Source organism: Mustelus asterias, chromosome 8 (assembly GCF_964213995.1).
Source record: "Mustelus asterias chromosome 8, sMusAst1.hap1.1, whole genome shotgun sequence".
NCBI classification, from domain to species: Eukaryota; Metazoa; Chordata; class Chondrichthyes; order Carcharhiniformes; family Triakidae; genus Mustelus; species Mustelus asterias.
In genome coordinates, this window is record NC_135808.1 from 6198630 (window position 1) to 6219711 (window position 21082).

Here is a 21082-nt window from a genome sequence, read left to right on the forward strand (position 1 = left end):
ACGGAACAGCCATGGGGACAAAATTCACACCTCAATATGCCAACATCTTCATGCACAGGTTCGAACAAGACTTCTTCACCGTACAGGACCTTCAACCGATGCTATACACTAGATACATCGATGACATTTTCTTCCTTTGGAGTTATGGTGAACAATCACTGAAACAACTATATGATGACATCAACAAGTTCCATCCCACCATCAGACTCGCCATGGACTACTTTCCGGAATCGGTTGCATTCTTGGACACACGCATCTCCATTAAGGACGGTCACCTCAGCACCTCACTGTACCGCAAGCCCACGGATAACCTCATGATGCTCCACTTCTCCAGCTTCCACCCTAAACACGTAAAAGAAGCCATCCCCTATGGACAAGCCCTCCATATACACAGGATCTGCTCGGATGAGGAGGATCGCAACAGACACCCCCTGACGCTGAAAGATGCCCCCATAAGAACAGGATATAGCGCTCGACTCATCGATCGACAGTTCCGGCGCGCCACAGCAAAAAACCGCACTGACCTCCTCAGAAGACAAACACGGGACACAGTGGACAGAGTACCCTTCGTCGTCCAGTACTTCCCCGGAGCGGAGAACCTACGGCATCTCCTCCGGAGCCTTCAACATGTCATTGATGAAGATGAACATCTCGCCAAGGCCATCCCCACACCCCCACTTCTTGCCTTCAAACAACCACGCAACCTCAAACAGACCATTGTCCGCAGCAAACGACCCAGCCTTCAGGAGAACCGTGACCACGACACCACACAACCCTGCCACAGCAACCTCTGCAAGACGATGCCGGATCATCGACACGGATGCTATCATCTCACGTGAGAACACCATCTACCAAGTACACGGTACCTACTCTTGCAACTCGGCCAACGTTGTCTACCTGATACGCTGCAGGAAAGGATGTCCTGAGGCATGGTACATTGGGGAAACCATGCAGACGCTACGACAACGGATGAATGAACACCGCTTGACAATCACCAGGCAAGACTGTTCTCTTCCTGTGGGGGAGCACTTCAGCAGTCACGGGCATTCAGCCTTGGATCTTCAGGTAAGCGTTCTCCAAGGCGGCCTTCACAACACATGACAGCGCAGAGTCGCTGAGCAGAAACTGATAGCCAAGTTCCGCACACATGAGGACGGCCTAAACCGGGATGTTGGATTTATGTCACATTATCAGTAACCCCCACAGCTTGCCCCCTGGTCTTGCAGAATCTCACTAGCTGTTCTGTCTGGAGACAATACACATACACATCTCTTTAACCTGTGTTGAATGCTCCCTCAACCCACATTGTCTGTACCTTTAAGACCTGGCTGGCTGTAGAGATTCGCATTCTAATTAGTATTCTGTAACTTGATTTCTGTGTCTGTGCACTGTTTGAGAGCACATTTCCACTCCATCTGACGAAGGAGCAGTGCTCCGAAAGCTTATGGTATTTGCTACCAAATAAACCTGTTGGACTTTAACCTGGTGTTGTGAGACTTCTTACTGTTTCATATCCACAGCCCAGGTTTTTTGGCACACAATGAGTCTGGAAATCCAATCCCACTCCTGAAATTTCAAAACACAATCAAGGTAGACACTCCACAGCAGGATTTAGGGGGAGACACAAAACGTGAGCTGCCGTTTTACGGATAAGAGGTTCAACCGGCACTCAGTTCTCACTCTCAGATGGATTAAAGTTGAAAATGTATTTATTAGTGTCACAAGTAGGCTTCCGTTGACACTGCAATGAAGTTACTGTGAAAATCCCTTAGTTACCACACTCCTGCGCCTGTTCGCATACACTGAGGGAGAATTTAGAATGGCCAATGCACCTAACCAGCGCATCTTTCGGACTTTAAGAAGTTTCACAACATTAGTTTAAAGTCAAGCAGGTTTATTTGGAACCACGAGCCTTTGGAGCGCTGCTCCTTCATCAGATGAATCACTAGAGCTCCTGAAAGCTCTATCCCAAAAACCTCTCGTATTTATCCTGCTTGTGATTCCAAATAAACCTGTGAGACTTTAACCTGGTGTTGTGAGACTTCTTGCTGTGCCCAACCCAAACCAACGCCGGCAAGTCCACATCATCTTTCAGACTGTGGAAGGAAACAGGGGCACCTGGAGGAAACCCACGCAGACAAGGCGAGAATGTGCAGGCTTCGAATAGTCAGTGACCCAAGGAGGGAGTCAAACCCGTGTCTCTGGCACTGTGAGGCAGAAGTGCTGACCACAGTCCCACCGTGCCACCATGTAAATGTTTCTATAGCACTATTCCCACAAGAGCAGAGAAATTCTCCAGGCGTCCCAGCTAACATTTCTCTCTTGAGCGATATCTAAAACTAAACACTCTGGACATTGATTTCGCAGTTGTTTGTGGGACGATGCCATGCTCAAATTGGCTGATGTGTTTTCCTAAATAATGTACACTTTATTCGTACTTCATGAAATCCTCTGGTCCTCCTGAGCGCTGAGAGGCTCCATCAAAATGCTAATGCTTTGTTGTTTTGCTTTGGAGCAGCAAGACAGAATCTTACAGCTCTAATCCATAGAACCATAGAATTGGTACAGTGCAGAAAGAGACCATCCGGCCCATTGAGACTGCACTGACTCTCAGAAAGAGCAGCTTACCCAGGCATGGGCCCTTGGTGCTGCGAGGCAGCAGTGTTAATCCCTTTAAATATCTTCTCTGTACCTGTCATCCTTACCGATTCCTTGATCTTTCTTTTAGTTTCTGAGGTTCAGCGCCTGCAATCATTAGCGCAATCCAGTTGCGTAACCAGTAACTATAACCTGTCATTTAGGGAAATGCAAGAATGATTCCCTCAGACTCAAACCAACGTGACACTCATCCGACCCTGAGAAAATCCTTTTCTCTGCCTTGCACCTATGTTATCAGTTTTGAGTTGTATAGTTCTATTCATCAAACTGGCATTGGTAGCCATTTTGTAACCGACAACTGCTGATAAAGTGGCTGCATTCAGCAAAACCCCCATTGTCCTATGGAATGCAAGCTGTCTACTACCTCATCCCATCAAGCCCTGCTGTATCTTGCTGTTGGCTGAAGTTTCACAAAATGTATTCTAAAAGCAAACTGCATCCATTTTATAAATTCAAAATACATGTTTTAAATGAGAAATGCTTGTTATTCTGCTAGATCTGTCTTTAAGTGACAGGTCTTGTCAGTGCTTTCTATAGTCTAAGGTAATTCACTCTTAAGTCATTATTGTGTTAGTGTTCTTAAACCATGATTATGTGTTTTCTATTAACCTAATTTACCCCCCCTACCTCAGTCCCCCCTCTTGGCCATTGGCTAAAGACCAACTAAGGCCATTAAATAGATACAGCTTAGTAATTAATCTTGGTCCTTAAAGGGCGAGTTGGTTTCTGGGGTCCCCTCTTACTTACCCTGACTGCCATCACTGATGCTGTATTTTCCATGGACATAGAAAGTCGTGCACATCCACATGGGGTGGCACGATAGCACAGTGGTTAGCACTGCTGCTTCACAGCTCCAGGGACCTGGGTTCGATTCCCGGCTTGGGTCACTGTCTGTGTGGAGTTTGCACATTCTCCTCGTGTCTGCGTGGGTTTCCTCCGGGTGCTCCGGTTTCCTCCCACAGTCCAAAGATGTGCGGGTTAGGTTGATTGGCCATGCTAAAAATTGCCCTTAGTGTCATGAGATGCGTAGGTTAGAGGGATTAGTGGGTAAAATATGTAGGGATAAGGGGGTAGGGCCTGGGTGGGATTGTGGTCGATGCAGACTCGATGGGCCAAATGGCCTCTTTCTGTACTGTAGGGTTTCTATCATTTCACATACAATTACAATTACTACGAACACTAGGATCATAATAAAAAATAATATAATCCCTTGCAGGATCGATGCTCCCAAAGAGCTTATCCAGCCTGAGTGCCAACCACCTAAGGTAAATTTTTCAGAGTCTTTGAGTTTTCCCACCTCCTTGTTGATGTGTACAACCAGATTAGTTATGTTTTCTGAACTGTCTGATGTGTAAATGCAACATTCCGACCAATTAATGTACATGCCCCTCCCCTTGCTGCCAAGACATAATCTTTTGCCATTTTAAGTTGAAGTGCCACTGTACACATGGCAACCATCTCACCACTGGTCTTCGCAAGGGCAGTTGCTGTGTCATTTGGCAACTTGTTCCAAATGGTGCACACAATTATAATCTCTTGCATGGTTCTAACCACTCCACATTATGCCGGAAAACCATTCTCCCTCTGTAATAGCTCGCTAATGTCTTGGCAGATGAGGGAGTTTAGGAGTATGATATATGTATGGAAGTTTCTCCAAGTTGTCTCCAAGGCAACAAGATCCCTTCCATTCAACAGGAAGCCAAGCTCTATCTCCACAAATCCAAATGTACTATTAAAGTTGTATAGGGGTTAGCTCCATTAAAGCAATACGATATATTACATGACTGGTCATTACTGGATGGACTCAGGCATAGCATACTCCTTGGGCTTACTGTATAATCACATTCGCATTCTTTCAACCAAAATGAGCCACTTCACGCTTCTCTGCATTAAATCTAATCTACTAGTTGTCTGAGCATTCCAATAACCTGTGTATGTCCTACACTATCCGCCTCACAGTTTGTACTTTCAAGTTTCGTTCAACTTCTGCAAATTTTGAAATTGTGCCATGTGCCCCAGGGTCTAGGTCATTAATATAGCATGGAAAGCATGGTCCTTATATCAAACTCCATGAACTCCATGATCAATCGTCCTCTTATAGAAAGACAACCATTAATCGCTACTTGTCTGTTGCCACTCAGTCAGTTTTATACCTGTGTTGCGACTGTCCCCTTTATTCCATGAGGTCTTGCTGCTCTTTATTAAATTTATCTTCGATGTCCATGTCCACTACCAAGACAGTATTACCATAATTGCCTCTGTTACCATATAAAACAAATTCAATAATTTAGTTAAATACGATTTTTCGCAATAAATCTGTGACAACTTAACTTCATTAACCAGCATTTGCCCATGTGACAATTACTTTTATCTTAAGTTATTGTTTCTAAAAGCTTCCTTACCTCAGAGGTCAAACTGACTGAGCTGCAGTTGTTGGAATTACCTTTACAACGTGTTTTTTTAAATAGGGTGTAAAGATAATTCTCCAGTCCTCTGGCTTCACCGCTCAGTCTAAGGAAGATTACAAAATAAGGGCCAGTGCCTGCATAATTTCCAGTCTCACTTCTTTTTCCATGAATGCATCTCATCTGGTCATACATACAGCCTGCTAAATAACTCGTCCATATCAAATTCAAACTGTTCAAGTTTTTGAGCATTCTTCCTTTCGCCAGGACTTTTTTTCTTGGTAAAGGCAGGTATAGAGTGTTAATTTACTCTCTCAGCCATGTTGCCTGCCTCCATCCCCTTTTTGATCTATTAATCGGACACACTCCTCCTTAAATCACTTAAGTACTTTGTATGCTTATTAAAGATTTTTCGATTGCCTTTTATGCCACCTGACAGTCTCTTTTAATCTTATCTAATTGTTCCTTAACTTGCATTTTTTTCAATCTTCCTTGAAATCTTCTCTATTCTACCACGTTCACAGCTGAATTATCAACCAGACATCTATCATAGTCACACTTTTGGCCCTTCATCTTAGTCCTGTTTGTGAACAGAACTCCCACTCACCTGATGAAGGGGCAGCGCTCCGAAAGCTTGTGGCTTGTGCTACCAAATAAACCTGTTGGACTTTAACCTGGTGTTGTGAGACTTCTTACTGTGCTTACCCCAGTCCAACGCCAGCATCTCCACATCATCTCTATAATGTCAGCCAGGAAATGAATGAGTGCCCTTTCAACATCTGGTCCATGTGTCACCAAAATGTCTAAAACCTCAGGAGGACAAAATTCTGATAAAAGCTTGTTGACAAAGGAGATCATGAATATCTTTCAAAATATGATTTTAGTTATCAGAAATTCACACAGACTCTTCAGTCAAATCAGGTTCCACTATTCATGCGTTGCGTTTACAGAAACCGCTGCTCCCAAGGCCTCTGAGCATCTTCCTGTCAGTTCCCAAGGCCAACAATCAGTACGCACCGACATTTGCTATCAGTTGAAATGTGGAGGCATATTGAGGGAAAAAATAAAACGAGACCGGCGATATGAGTTTGCAAATACAATTCGAAAAATACACTTAAATTAATAAAGTGCTAAAATCACTTTGGCCCCTGTGGGGCCCAACAACATCCTATTTACTCAATATATTTATTTTCTATACGGAGAATAGAGGGTGAAAGTGGGTAATAACTATTTCATAACACTATTTTTTAAGTTTTAAAAGTATTGATTAAGAGGCATGAACTTCCTTGCATCAATGACCCTGTGAATACCCAGAATGCTCCGTATGAGTGAATACGGTCTACCTTCAGCAGCAGAGTCGAAATACGCATGCGGTAGCAAAGCTCCGCCTCCTGAGAGGCCACGTGACTAATGAGCATGCGCGGACTGTCAACACAAAGGTGAGCAGGAGTGAGTGCATTTTGAAGTGGGGTTGTCGGGGTCCGAATTGCTGCCGTTCGGCGAACCAGCGGCGAGGTCCTGTGGGTTGCATACTATTAAAGCGATGGTGCAGCGTCAGCCCCATCCGTTCTGACGCTGCCCGGGTTCTTCTCCCGTTTTCACCGAGTTCAATTCAGAACAAAGGAGCCTCCTGCAATGGCCTTGGGGAGCATGCGCAGTTGGAGCGCAAGCGGAAATGAGCCAGGTTGCTGAGTCGCTGAGCATTGTGGGAAATATGACCGCCATTATTCTTTACTAATTTTCGTGAGTGTTTCCACAAATGCTATACCAATATTTCCAACTTTACCTCTTTTATTTTCATACTTCCAGCATCCTCAGTAATTTACCTTAATTTTATTGCACCCTACCCTTTCCTTCTCCCCTATGTACTCTATGAACAGTATGTTGTGTCTGTATAGCTCGCAAGAAACAGTGCTTTTAAAGTTAAAGTTTATTTATTAGTGTCGCAAATAGGCTTATATTAACACTGTAATGAAGCTGCTGTGAAAATCCCTTGGTCACCACACTCGGGTGCCTATTTGGGTACACTGAGGGAGAATTTAGCATAGCCAGTGCACCTAACCAGCATGCCTTTTGGACTGCAGGAGGAAACTGGAGCACCTGGTGGAAACCCATGCAGACGTGGGGAGACATGCAGACTTCGCACAGACAGTCACCCAAGCCAGGAATTGAACCCAGGTCCCTGGCACTGTAAGGCTGCAGTGCTGACCAGTCACTGTATCCCAATACATGTGACAATAATAAATCATGCTGTGGAGATGCCGGTGTTGGACTGGGGTGGACAAGACGAGAGATCACCTGATGTGTGACCTCTCATAATAAATCAATTCAAAATGTTGCTCACTGAACTGAGTTGAGAAACATGGGCAGGCCAATTAAGTATCTACTTGTATCAAAGTAGGGCATTGAATATAGAAGTCCCTTTTGTGCCCCTTTTGTGTAGTTTTTTAAAATGTTGTTCTTGCTTAATTTTGAACTGTAGTGGTGACCGTCAATAATCGAGACCTGTGGGGCCCAACAACATCCATTGTGGAACTGAAGAAATCTAGATTCTAGGAACGTTACTAAAACAGGCTATCTCTTTATCATGCAGATGAATTTGGAGATGATGATTTCCCATGCACATGCTTCCCTTATCTTTCCAGTGTTTGTGATTTTTGGAAATTCTGTCAAAATTCTCATTTAATTACGAATTATAAAGTTCATCTCCTGCACTGATAGCTATATCTAATTCTCTCTCTTCCCATTGAGTCCAGATCAATTGGACCACTTGAGCTTTTCCGATAATCAAGCTTTCAGGCTTGTGTTTTCTGAGAGCTGGTCCGACAAATCTATTCAGCTCACTTTCACAACTTTTCTTTCAGTGTGTTCTCTCTCACATTCACTTTTTAAAATTAATTTCACAGGATATCAGAGGGAGAGAGTTTCCAGAACGTGAACTCAAATCCATCATCATATCAAAACCTGACAATCAGTCAATTTGGTGTTATTGGACACAGAAACAAAGCATCATGCAGAGAGAGGAGGTACTGTTCACTTACTATATGTGTGGTGGGGCATAAACTGAACATCGGGCCTGCCAATGCACATCTGCAGTCACACCGGCGAGTAATCCATGTAAATTTGGGGACTGTGGGAAAGAATTGAATTATCTGATTGAGCTGGGACTTTAAAGTTTGATTCACAGTGTGGAAATGTTGTTCACCTGCTCTGTGTGTGAAAAGGAATTCACAGATTCATCCCATCTGCTGAGACACCAGCGAGTTCACACTGGGGAGAGGCCATTCAGCTGCTCAATCTGTGCGAAGGGATTCACTCAATCATCCCATCTGCTGAGACACCAGCATGTTCACACTGACAAGAGACCTTTTAAATGTTCTGGCTGTGGGAAGACATTTAAAAGCAAGCAGGATTTGCTGAGACACCAGCACACGCACACTGGAGCGAGGCCGTTCACCTGCTCAAAGTGTAGGAAGGGATTCACTAATTCATCCAACCTGTTGAAGCACCAGCGAGTTCACACTGACGAGAGACCTTTCAAATGTTCAGACTGTGGGAAGTGCTATAAAAGTTCCGAGGAACTGATGTGCCATCAACGTGTTCATACAGGCAAGAGACCATTCAGGTGCTCTCACTGTGGGACAGGGTTCACACGATCATCTCAACTCACTGTACACCAGCGTCGTCACACTGGCGAGAGACCGTTCACCTGCTCCATGTGTGGGAAGGGATTCATTTGTTCATCTCACCTCACTGCACACCAACGTATTCACACCAATAAGAGACCTTTTAAATGTTCTGACTGTGAGGAGAGCTTCAAAAGCAGAAATGAACTGCTGACACACCAGCATAATCACACTGGAAAGAGACCATTCACCTGCTCTGTGTGTGGGAAAGGATTCTGTCGGTCATCCCACCTGCTGATACACCAGCGAGTTCACAACGGAGAGAGGCCATTCACCTGCCCTGAATGTGGGAAGGGATTCACTCAGTCATCTATCTTGCTAACACACCAACGAGTTCACACTGGGGAGAGACCATTCATCTGTCCTGTGTGTGGGAAGAGATTTGTCCAGTCATCCCACCTACTGACACACCAGCTTGTTCACAATGACAAGAGACCTTTCAAATGTTCTGACTGTGAGAAGAGATTTAAAACTAAAAGGGATCTGCTGACGCACCGGGGAGGTCACACTGGGGAGAGACCATTCAACTGCTCCGTGTGCGGAAAGGGATTCGCTCATTCATCCCAGCTGCTGACACACCAACGCACTCACACTGGGGAGAGGCCATTCACCTGCTCCATGTGTGGGAGGGGATTTACCTGTACATCGCACCTGCTGAGACACCAGCGGGTTCACACCGGGGAGAGGCCATTCACCTGCTCTGTGTGCGGAAAGGGATTTACTCAGTCATCCCACCTACAGACACACCAGAAATGTCACATGCGTCAGCAGGAATTGGATTCTGCTATTCCTGCTGCTGGTGCTAATCCCATCCAGAACTGAACCATGTCGATTCCGACAGCTGGGCTTTGTTTCTGTTGATGTTAAGAACCCCTCTATCTCGGCTGAAGTTTAATATTCTGGATAAATGTGAAATAAAAAACATATGTTTCAAACACATTCTTGTAAATTTTTTCTTTCCCACCTTTGATATCACCTGGCTGGAACTCAGAACAATCTGAGAGAGAATCGTAAAGAGTAAACGGAGTTTCAGCTTGGTGGACACAATCCAGGAGCATATTGACCATCCACATCTTGTCCCTGCTGAATAAAATCAGACACAGCATTTATTCTTCACCCACTTATCTGACTCTTCATTTGTAGAGCATGTACATATCCCACAGCAGACTAGTCAGAAAAGTAAAAGGCTGTGGGATAGAGGGGAACGTGGAGAGTTGGAGCCAATTCAGGCTTGGAGACATGAAGCAGAATGTCATTTCATTCGAGTGATTCAAGTGTTTGGCCATCCCTCTAGACTTAGGTGGTAGGGGATGTGGAAATGTCCAATACTGACAAGATGACAAGCTGCTGCATTACACCTACTGTGATTTTTAAAAATTCAGTAAGAGGATGTGGACAATACTGGCTAGGCCTGCATTTATTGCCCATCCCTAATTGCCCTTGACAAGGTGGTGGTGAACTGCCTTCTTGAATTGCTGCAGACCTTGTATGGTAAGTACACCTTTAGTGCTGTTAGGGAAGGAGTTCCAGGATTTTGACCCAGAAAGTTTGAAAGAATGATATATTTCTGAGTCAGCATGGTGAATGGCTTTGGGGGGAAATTCCAGGTGGTGTGGTTCTCATGTGTCTGCTGCCATGGCCCTTCTGGACTGTAGTGGTCATGGGTTTGGAAGGCGTTGTTTAAGGAGTATTGTTAAGATCCTGCAGTGCATCATACTGGTACATACTGCTCCTTTTCTGCAGCAGTGGTGGAGGGAGTGAATATAGCTTATTTTTAAAAAGTTTTATTTATTAGTGTCACAAGTAAGCTTACATTAATACTGCAATGAAATTTCTGTGAAAATCCCCTAGTCGCCACACTCTGGTGCCTCTTTGGCAGCACTGAGGCAGAATTTACCATGTCCGATGTACCAAACCAGCATGTCTTTCGCACTCTTGGAGGAAACCTGGAACACCTGGAGGAAACCCACGCAGACATGGTGAGAACATGTGACCCAAGACAGAAATCGAACCCGGGTCCCTGATGTGGTGAGGCAGTGGTGCTAACCACTGAACCGCCCTGGGATGCTAATCAAGTGTCCTGAACTATTGTGAACCACTAAATATGGATTTCTGAAAAGGATAAAGATCTTCCAAGAAGATTTTAACTGTAGTTATGTGCTGAGAAGCCTTTAGGCCACTGGATAAAGATATCCATTACTACCAGGATGTATCAGTTCCCTTTCTTTAGTACGGTTAGTGGGCTTGTACATTCAATTTGCAGTATTTCCCATAAACATTCAGATAGAATGGGCCCATTAGGAGCTTTCATTTGGTGGGGGCTGGATTAATTTGGGGACGGATGAAATGCAGGTTGATGTGTTGAATATCGTCATGCATCATTGACCACCAAAAGTAATTATGTACTGTAGTGAGGACTTGAAGTGGAAATATGTTCATAATTTGATACATACACAAAAACAACTTTTCTGAGGTTGAGAGATAAGACAAAAGTCAAATTAGAGCTGTCCTTGTGATGCAATTTCTCATGGAAACTTACTCCAAATTATTCGGAGTTTAGAGTGGTTTCCATTCCACTGTGTTTTCTATAAGGGAATTACAACTAAAGGAGCTCTCGGAATGGATGACAATTGTATTCATAATGGTTTGAAGGGCTGTGATTGCAGCAATTAACTTTCTGGGCTGAATATTACAGTGGACATTTAATAAAGATTCTTCAACCGTCATGTGAATCCCATGAAGCAACGCTAATCTGATACTGTTCTTGTTCAAAAAAGTGGGAGCCATCCACATGACCCCCCACTACAATTAAAGTGATGAGGTTCAGGTGCCGGCATTGGACTGGGGTGGGCACAATCTGAAGTCTCTCAACACCAGGTTAAAGTCCAACAGGTTTATTTGGAATCATGAGCTTTTGGAGAGCTGCTCCTTCATCAGGTGAGTCACCTGATGAAGGAGCAGTGCTCCGAAAGCTTGTGATTGACCTGATGAAGGAGCAGTGCTCCGAAAGCTTGTGATTCCAAATAAACCTGTTGGGACTTTAACCTGGGTGTTGTGAGACTTCTTACAGTTAAAGTGGTGTGACTTTAACAGGTTAACCAGATATGGCCTTTTCCGTCTTATAGGTATGCGGGGCTGCTTCATAGTACAAAATACCAGCCAATTAGTTGTGAGATTGCAGGATAGAAGTGTCTTTGTCACTACAATTCATTGACCTTATCACACCAGATAAGGTGGCCCTTTATGAATAATGATTGAGGACACGTGGTATGTGTCGAATTATTGAATTGAACTCCACCAAGTGCAATCTACCTAAAAAATGAACCATTGAACCTGCATAGTACACTGGTCAATCAATCCTTTCAGAGGGGTGTGTGTAAGAAATATCTAACTGAAACACCTTTTACGCCTACCTCTTACGACAGCAGATATACATCATTCTGAAAGTGTCTGAAGGATTGTGGGACTGATTGAATTGATCTTCCAAAGTTCAGTGCAGGCATGTTGGGCTGAATGGCTTCCATGTATGCTGTTTCATTCTATGAACCAGTGAGTATTCAGGGTGGACGGAATTGTAGTTTGTGTAGAATACAGAGAGCGGGCACCAGTGAGTGTAAAAGAGAACCTAGCCAAAATCAGCTTCAAAGTAGGGGATGTACAACACTGACAACTTCATTCTGTACGTCTACTTCCTGCCCCCTCCACCAGACAATTTATTTCCAAACTAGTAACAGTGCTTGACGTCCCAACTGCTTCAGCTTATTCGCTGCTGAAACATTCTTTATCTCTGTTTTATCTCCAGATTTTGACTATTCCAATGCATTCCTGGCTGGTCTCCCAAATTCCACCCACAGTAAACTTAGTAACCCAAGATTCTGTAACCTGTACCTTAATTTGAATCAGCCCCTGTTCCTCATCATCCCTGTACTTGTTGACCCATATTATCCCCTGGTCAAACAATATCTTACTTTTAAAATTCTCACTCTTGTTTTCAAATCCCTTCATGGTCTTGTCACACTCTACCTCTATAATCTCTTTCAACCTTCTGAGTTATCTGTGCTCATCCAATACTAGCTATATGCCAACACCCCAATATTAATTTCTCCTTAAATAACTTCAGCTGGCTAGTCCCTAAGCTTTGAATTCCCTCCTTCACCTCTCTGCTTCTCTACCTGATTTTCCTCCGTGAAGACAGCTTTAACTCGACCTCACTGGCCAAGCCTTTGGTGGTCTTGTCTAATATCTCTGTGGTTTAGTGTCTGTTTTTATTTTATGAATGCTCCTGTGAAGCACCTTGTGAAGTTAAATTACATTAAAGACACTGTATAAATGCAAATTGTTGTTAATAAGATAGGAGCAGCAGTAATCCCTTTGGCCATTTGAATCTGCTCCACCATTCAATATCATGGCTGATCTCGTTGTTGTATCAGTTCCACTTTCCTGCCTGCTTCCTTAACCCTCCACTCCCTTGCCTAAGAAAAATCAGTCTCAGATTGCTTTAAATAAATTCAAAGACCCAAGCTCCACTGCTTTCTGAAGAGGATAATTCTACATAAACAAAGATACTCTGGGAGATAAAAGTTTCTTCTCATCTCTGTCCTAACCAGCATCCACCAAAAGAAACATCATAGAGGTATCCCTCACATAAAATCCTGTGGTGACTTGATATGTTTGAAGTTTATTAGTTTAACAAGTGGGCTTACATTAACACTGCAATGAAGTTACTGGGGTCTAAACTCCAAGGGTTTTGGTCTAACCTGTCCAACCTTCCATCATAGGTAATACAAGCACTTAATTCCAGGAATGAGTTGTGAACATTCTCTGAATTGCTGTTGAAGAAATTATATTTTTTTTTTTAAGTAGGGAGCCCAAACTGCACACAGTGATCCAGATGTGGTCTGAGGCCACAGCTGGATTAAAACTTCCCTCCTTTCATATTTTATTCCTCTTGAAATAAAAGACAAATTTCATGTTTTCCTATTCACTTGCTGCACCTCCATACTAACACTTGGTGATTCATATACCAGGGCAGCTAGATCATTCTGTGCAAGTGAATTCTGAAATCTTTCTCCATTAGAAGTATACTGTTTTCCTATTCTTCCTGAACAAGTTCATACTTACTCCAGCTGTCAATATTTTGCCCATTGAGTTAACCTGTCTATATTCCATTACAGACCCACTCCCCTTGACAACTTCCTACCTACCTTGGTGTTTTCGGCAAATTTACCCACTATATCCAAGTAATTTGTATAGATTGTAAATAGTTGTGGATCTTGTATTGATCCCGGTGGCATTTCACTCGTTGCAACTTTCAGTCTGAAAAGGACCCATTTATCTAGACTCTCTGCTTCTTGTTACAGAAACCATCATTTAACCATGCGAAAAAGTTACCTCCAGCTCCCCCCCCCCCCCCCCCCCCCCAACACACACACACACATCATGTGCATTTTGCATAACAACCTTTAATGCGATACCTTATCAAACGCCTTTCGGAACTCCAAAGTACACCTCATCCACCAGAATGTTGAATTCCTTTTTGATCTGTGACTTTCATTTGACTTGTTGAGTGTCTTATACTGAGGGCTTCTTGTATTTATCTCCGCACAACTTGAAACTGTCTCTGTATCTACCTTACCAAAAACCTTTCACTATTTACTTCTGAGCTTTCACGTTCCATCCGAATATAGACTCACCCTGTTCTTCCATCTCATCATACATATAACCTTGCATCAGACCACAAAAATATTTATTCTTTCCAAATCGATTAACTTATTTCATATTTAATGTGTTAATGTCATTCCTACTCTCGTCTTCATATCAACCTGATCTATCTCCCTGCTAAATATGAAACCAAAGTAATTCTTCTTTCTGCCATTTGGCTATTCCTGTCCGTTTCTTCCCCGCCCCTCTATTAGTCTGTGACTAGCCTGACTTACCATTTTTTTATTGATGTGCTGATAGAATACTTTACTTTTTCATGTTCTTTGATAATTCAATTTCATCATTAGTGTTTTGTTTGTCCTTATTCATTTAGCAGAATATATTTTTCCTTGAATTTGTTGAACATGGTTTTAAATGATTTCCAATTTACATCACTCTTTTCCAGTGGTCATTATCCATTTCATTTTCCAAACTTCTATTCTGAGCCTCTCACTATCTGCCTTTCTGCAATCTATTACCTTTGACCCTCTCCATTATTAATTTAAAACACATTATGTTATGGTCAGTTATGCCTGAATTTTCCCTGAATTTTACTTCTGTTACCAATTCTGTTTCATTCCGCATTACTTGATCCAATGTCAAGCTTATGAAGCAAGGTGCAATGCTGAAGGACAACTTAAGCGCGAGCTGCACAAGTCCAGAGCCACCAGCGCAACAACGACAGCGCCTACACAAGTTTGCCCAATATGTGCCAGGACATTCCGTGCCCGAATTGGCCTGATCAGTCATCTTCGGACACACCGCATCCAGCCTCATAATGACTAATGGTGTCGAGGTTCTCATCGACGACGATGGATGAACAACAACAACTTGATCCAATAGTGAATCTTCCCTTGTTGGGATTTTTACATGTTGGGTTAGAACACAGTGTTGTAAATATTGTAGAAACACAATTCCCTTTTCCCCATTACCTGCCTCTTCCCAACTAATATCAGGGGAATTGAAATCCTCCATGGGTATTATCCACTTTTTTTACTTCCACAATTTACCTGCATGTTTCTTCCTTACCTCAGTCTGTAGACTACACATATTCGTATGATTTTCCCTTTATTATCTTTTATTCCGATCAACACTGTTCTACTTAATGGATGATATAACAATGTTATATTGTTATAAGTACAAATCACATCCTCTTTTCATTCACTATCTTTTCTATACACATTATACCTTTAGGCTTTAAATCCCCAGGTTTTTTTTTGCAGACATCACTCCTACTCTATCTAATTCCAGTTCGTGTTTTAATGTAGACTCTGATCCAGAAACATAATTCAAATGTGAATTCCATACACTTCATAAATCATCAACTAACCTGTCCTAGACAAAAAATAATCAGGGGAAACTGATTATTTTTATTTTTCAATTGATACAGAATATCAAACTCTAGCCACGCTATTGGGGTCATTCACATCAGCTAAAACAAACCTTATCTACCAGAATAAACATGGTCCAGTCCCGAATGTGATCATCAGCAGCGATAACAGCCAAATCCAAAACACAGTCACTTATGAACTCGGTGGTGCCTCTGCAGGTTGGATTGAAATGTAAATCTCATCCCACAGACAGAGCAGTTAAACGGCTTCTCTCCAGTGTGAACTCCCTGGTGTATCAAAAGATTAGATGATCGAGCAAATCCCCTCCCACACACTGAACAGGTGAATGGCTTCTCTCCAGTGTGAGTATGTTGGTGCGTCAGCAGTTCCCTTTTGGATTTAAAACTCTTCTCGCAGTTAGAACATTTAAAAGGTCTCTTCTCAGAGTGAACACGTTGGTGATCAATGAGGGTGGATGAATTAGTGAATGCCTTTTCACACACAGAGCAGATGAATGGTTTCTCCCCAGTGTGAATGCGTTGGTGCCTCATCACATCATGTATTCTTTTAAAGCTCTTTCCACAATTGGAGCATTTAAAAGGTCTCTTATCAGAGTGAACGCGTTGGTGTTCAATGAGGTGAGAGGACTGGCTGAATCCTTTTGCACACAAGGAGCAGGTGAATGGCTTCTCCCCAGTATGAATGCGTTGATGAGTTTCCAGTTCACATGGGTAATTGAATGCCTTCCCACAGTCCCCACATTTCCATGGCTTCTCCATGGTGTGGGTGTTCCTGTGTCTCTCTGGTTTAGATGATCAGTTAAAGTCTTGGCCACTCACAGAACACATGTATGTTTTCTCCCCAGTGTGAATGGTGTTGTGGCTTTACAGATTGGCTTACTAGCTCATTCTATAGTCAGTGCTATGGCACACTCTCATTCGTGTGTGTGTCTAGGTGGTTTTCCAGGCAGATTGATGTTTGAAATTATTTTCCAAACTCAGAATGGACATATCTCCATGTTCAAATATCAATGGTATTTGTGTCCTGATGAATTGATTGACTCTGTCAGATCTTGATATGATACTTAGTTCAAGATTCCGATCAGCAAATTCTCTCCTTCGAATATGCTGGAAAAAAGAGTTTACAAAATACATCACTTTAGTAAAGGGTAGATATTGATAACAGGCAATTCTAGTTCCCTGGAACAATGTTTCCTCTGTTGGTCATGTAAAGCTGTAAATCCCCATCCCACACACTATCCCACCTCCCTGTGCTGAAATCTAAAACCACTGCACATTTCTTCCCTCCAGTCCTACTGGTCTTCCTTCCTCTCCTCAGGCTGGGTTCAGTTTTCCAACTCTTGTGGAAGAAGGGAAATGAATGCATCCGCAGTAATTTGCTTTTATTAAATAAATGAGTGAATCATTTTCTGCTGTGTTTCAATCCTCCCTTCTTGTAACAAGATTTTCCAAAACCATCACTGTCAGTCCAGGAATGGAATTAACCACATTCCCTCCTTCTGGCCCAGGACAGTCGCGCATGCGTCCTGAAGTTCAGCCCAACCCCGCCGAACACGTGATCGTAATGTACCAATCAGCTTCTCTCCTCGGCGTCTGACGCCTTTGGAAAGGCCTTAAAACTGTGCCCACTCAATGTTCCTTCACCAAGATGGCGTTCAACGATCATTGTTGTCCTCTACAAAGATGGTGGCCGCTATTCAGGGCCGATTACTGGGGCAAAGGCAGAAAGGTGTAAATTCTGGACCTACAGGACATTAACCTGGATTTACGGCCATCACAAAACGTTTCCGGAGTCTCCCCATCATTTCGCCGGTTGCATCGCTCCCTCCGATCCTGCCGACCGGCCGTTCCCAGCTGCGGTCGGAACGGACAAGCAGACTCCCCGTCGTCGCCACTCACACTGCGCATGCTCTAATTGCTGCTCGGCACTGCGCCTGCTCATTTCACATTGATGTGGATAAAGGCCATTCTGCCCCTTGCGGTGTACTGGTAAAATCACCACCTTGGAAATTCCGAATTAAAATCAAAACAAAATACTTCAAATTGTTTCAAATTCCGAATTAAGTTGGAGTGATTTTATTTTCTCGCTCTGATGGGGTGTTGATTGAATTACAGAATTGTCACGACGCAGAACGAAGCCATTTGGCCCATCCTGTCTGCATTCACTCTGCAAACGAGGAGCATGACTCAGTGCTATTCTCCTTCCCTTTCCCAGTACCCCTGCACGTTGTTTATATTCAAATAATCATCTAATACCCACTTGAATGCCATGATTGAACCTGCCTCCACCAAACTTCCAGGCAATGTATTCCAGACCCGAACCAGTCATTGTATTTTTTTTCTCACATCACATTAACTTCCTTTGCAAATCACATTAAAACCATGCCATTTCGCTTTTGATGCTTTTACAAGGGAGAGCAGTTTCTCCCTATCTACTCTGTCCAACCCCCATCCAGATTTTGAACATTTCTATAAAGACTGGGACTGCATATCAAATGAATTAATTTAGGAAAGAAATTACACATAATCTCAAATGCATGGACCCTCCATTATCTCTAAGAAATAAGGGGTGGGAAATTGTGCAGAATCAAACTTCTTGCTAAGAGGAAAATCCAACCTCTGCAGTCACATATGAGTTCACGTGTGTTTCAGTCGGTGAAATAAACAACTGAATCTCTTCCCATACACACTGTATTACAATAACCCATTTGGCAAGCACTGTTTGAAAGTGTTAATATTATATTGAAAATATTATACCAGTTAGCTTGATTCTGATGGTTATTGGCCTGACTACATTCTTCCAAAAGTAAGGGGGCAAAATTGCACAATATTCCACGTACTGTCTCACTATGCCTTGTACAGTTGCAGCAACACCTCCCCATGTTTATACTGTATTCCTTGAGCAATAAATGTCTAAATTCTATTTGCCTTCCTTATCACTTGCTGTAGCTGCATGCTAGTTTTTTGCAACTCATCTACAAGGACACCCAGTTCCCTCTGCATTGAAGCAATCTGAAGTCTCTCTCCATTTAAATAAGTTGCCTTTCTATTTTTCCAACCAAAAGGGATAACCCCATACTTATCCACGTTAAACTCCATCTACCACATTTTGGCCCACTCACCTAACATATCTATATCCACTTGTAAATTTTTTATTTCCTCATTGCAACTTACTACCCTTCCTATTTTAGTGTCACTGAAAATTTGCCTATAGAACTGTCTATCCATGTTTACAAGTCATTAATATAGATTGTAAATAGATGGGACCCAAGGACTGAACCCTATGACACACCACTAATTATATCTTGCCAATCAGAAAAGACCCATTTATCCTGACTCTCTGCCTTCTGATGTGGAGATGCCGGTGTTGGACTGGGGTAATTTGCTACCAAATAAACCTGTTGGACTTTAACCTGGTGTTGTGAGACTTCTTACTGTCTCTGGCTTCTGTCAGTTATGATGTGGAGATGCCGGCGTTGGACTGGGGTGAACACAGTAAGAAGTCTCACAACACCAGGTTAAAGTCCAACAGGTTTATTTGGTAGCAAATACCATAAGCTTTCGGAGCACTTCCCCTTCGTCAGATGGAGTGGAAATGTGCTCTCAAACAGTGCAAACAGACACAAAATCAAGTTGCAGAACACTGATTTGAATGCGAATCCTACAGCCAGCCAGGTCTTAAAGGTACAAACAATGTGGGTGGAGGGAACATTAAACACAGGTTAAAGAGATGTGTATTGTCTCCAGACAGTACAGCTAGTGAGATTCTGCAAGCCCAGGAGGCAAGCTGTGGGGGTTACTGATAATGTGACAAAAATCCAACATCCCGGTTTAGGCCGTCCTCGTGTGTGCGGAACTTGGCTATCAGTTTCTGCTCAGCGACTCTGCGCTGTCGTGTGTCGTGAAGGCTCACCATGGACTCACTCACTGCTACCAAATAAACCTTTTGGACTTTAACCTGGTGTTGTGAGACTTCTTACTTCTGTCAGTTACACAGTCGCCTAGCCAAGCTGATAATTTTTCCCAAACCCCATGTGAGCATACATTGTATATTAACCTTCTGTGTGGCACCTTTTCAAAAGCCTTCTGGAAGTTCAGTTATATTGGATCTGCAGGACGCCCATTATCCACTTTGCTTGTTACATCTTCGAAGAACTCAAGCAAATTAGTCGAACATGATTTGATCTTCACAGAACCATGCTGATCCTGATGGATTATGTTTTGACTTTCCAAATGTCCTGTTATTACATCCATAATAATGGATTCTGATTTGATTTATTATTGTCACATGTATTAATATACAGAGAAAAGTATTGTTTCTTGTGCGCTATACAGACAGAGCACACTATTCATAGAGAAGGAAATGACAGAGGGCAGAATGTACTGTTACAGTCATAGCTAGGGTGTAGAGAAAGATCAACTTAATGCAAGGTAAGTCCATTCAAAAGTCTGACAGCAGCAGGAAAGAAACTGTCCTTGAGTCAGTTGGTACGTGACCTCAGACATTTGTATCTTTTTCCTGAAGGAAGAAGGTGGAAGAGAGAATATCCGGGGGTCCGTGGGGTCCTTAATTATGCTGGCTGCTTTGCCGAGGCAGCGGGAAGTGTAGACAGAGTCAATGGATGGGAGCCTGGTTTACATGATGGATTGGGCTACATTCATGACCTTTTGTAGTTCCTTGTGGTCTTGGGCAGAGCAGGAGCCATACCAAATTGTGATACAACCAGAAAGAATGCTTTTTATGGTGCATCTGTAAACGTTGGTGAGAGTCGTAGCTGACATGCCAAATTTCCTTAGTCGTCTGAGAAAGTAGGCATTGGTGGGCTTTCTTAACTATAGTGTCAGCATGGGGGGGAACCGGAACAGGTTGTTGGTGATCTGGACACCTAAAAACTTGAAGCTCTCGACCCTTTCTACTTCGTCCCCATTGATGTAGACAGGGGCATGTTCTCCTTTACGCTTCCTGAAGTCGATGACTATCTCCTTCGTTTTGTTGACATTGAGAGAGAGATTATTGTTGCTGCACCATTCACCAGATTCTCTATCTCATTCCTGTACCCTGTCTCGTCATTGTTTGAGATCCGACCTACTCTGGTGGAGTCGTCAGCAAACTTGAAAATCGAATTGGTGGGAAATTTGGCTGCACAGTCATAGACGTATAAGGAGTATGGTAGGGGGCTGAGAACACAGCCTAGTGGGGCACTGGACGTTGAGGATGACCGTGGAGGAGGTGTTGTTGCCTATCCTTACTGATTCTAACAATTCTCCAATGACAGATTTTA

The 21082-nt window shown here is 43.1% G+C and overlaps 2 protein-coding genes across 3 annotated transcripts in view; one reads left to right on the forward strand and one right to left on the reverse strand.

Moving 5' to 3' along the window:
• Nucleotides 1–6512: 6512 nt before the first annotated feature.
• LOC144496809 (uncharacterized) overlaps nt 6513–21082 on the forward strand; it is a 77470-nt gene continuing 62900 nt past the window's right edge. The window contains exons 1-2 of the mRNA XM_078217369.1: nt 6513–6806; nt 7970–9351. Of these exons, the coding sequence (XP_078073495.1) occupies nt 8258–9351 (1094 nt within the window). The 5' untranslated portion in view covers nt 6513–6806; nt 7970–8257. The remainder of the gene's footprint in view (nt 6807–7969; nt 9352–21082) is intronic.
• LOC144496808 (uncharacterized) lies at nt 14193–17732 on the reverse strand. Of its 2 annotated transcripts, none has more exons than XM_078217367.1 (2): nt 17549–17732; nt 14193–16907 (listed from the first exon to the last, which is right to left on the reverse strand). In XM_078217367.1, exon 2 carries the CDS (start codon nt 16557–16559, stop codon nt 15969–15971), a length of 591 nt encoding a protein of 196 aa, XP_078073493.1. In that variant the 5' UTR covers nt 16560–16907; nt 17549–17732; the 3' UTR covers nt 14193–15968. The 2 variants fall into 2 exon arrangements, with proteins under 2 accessions (XP_078073493.1, XP_078073494.1); XM_078217368.1 differs by having other exon boundaries at nt 14199–16907; nt 17560–17708.

Excerpts from the sequence above, each read along its gene's own strand:
- LOC144496808 (XM_078217367.1), bottom strand. The coding sequence starts at position 16,559 with ATGGAGAAGCCATGGAAATGTGGGGACTGTGGGAAGGCATTCAATTAC.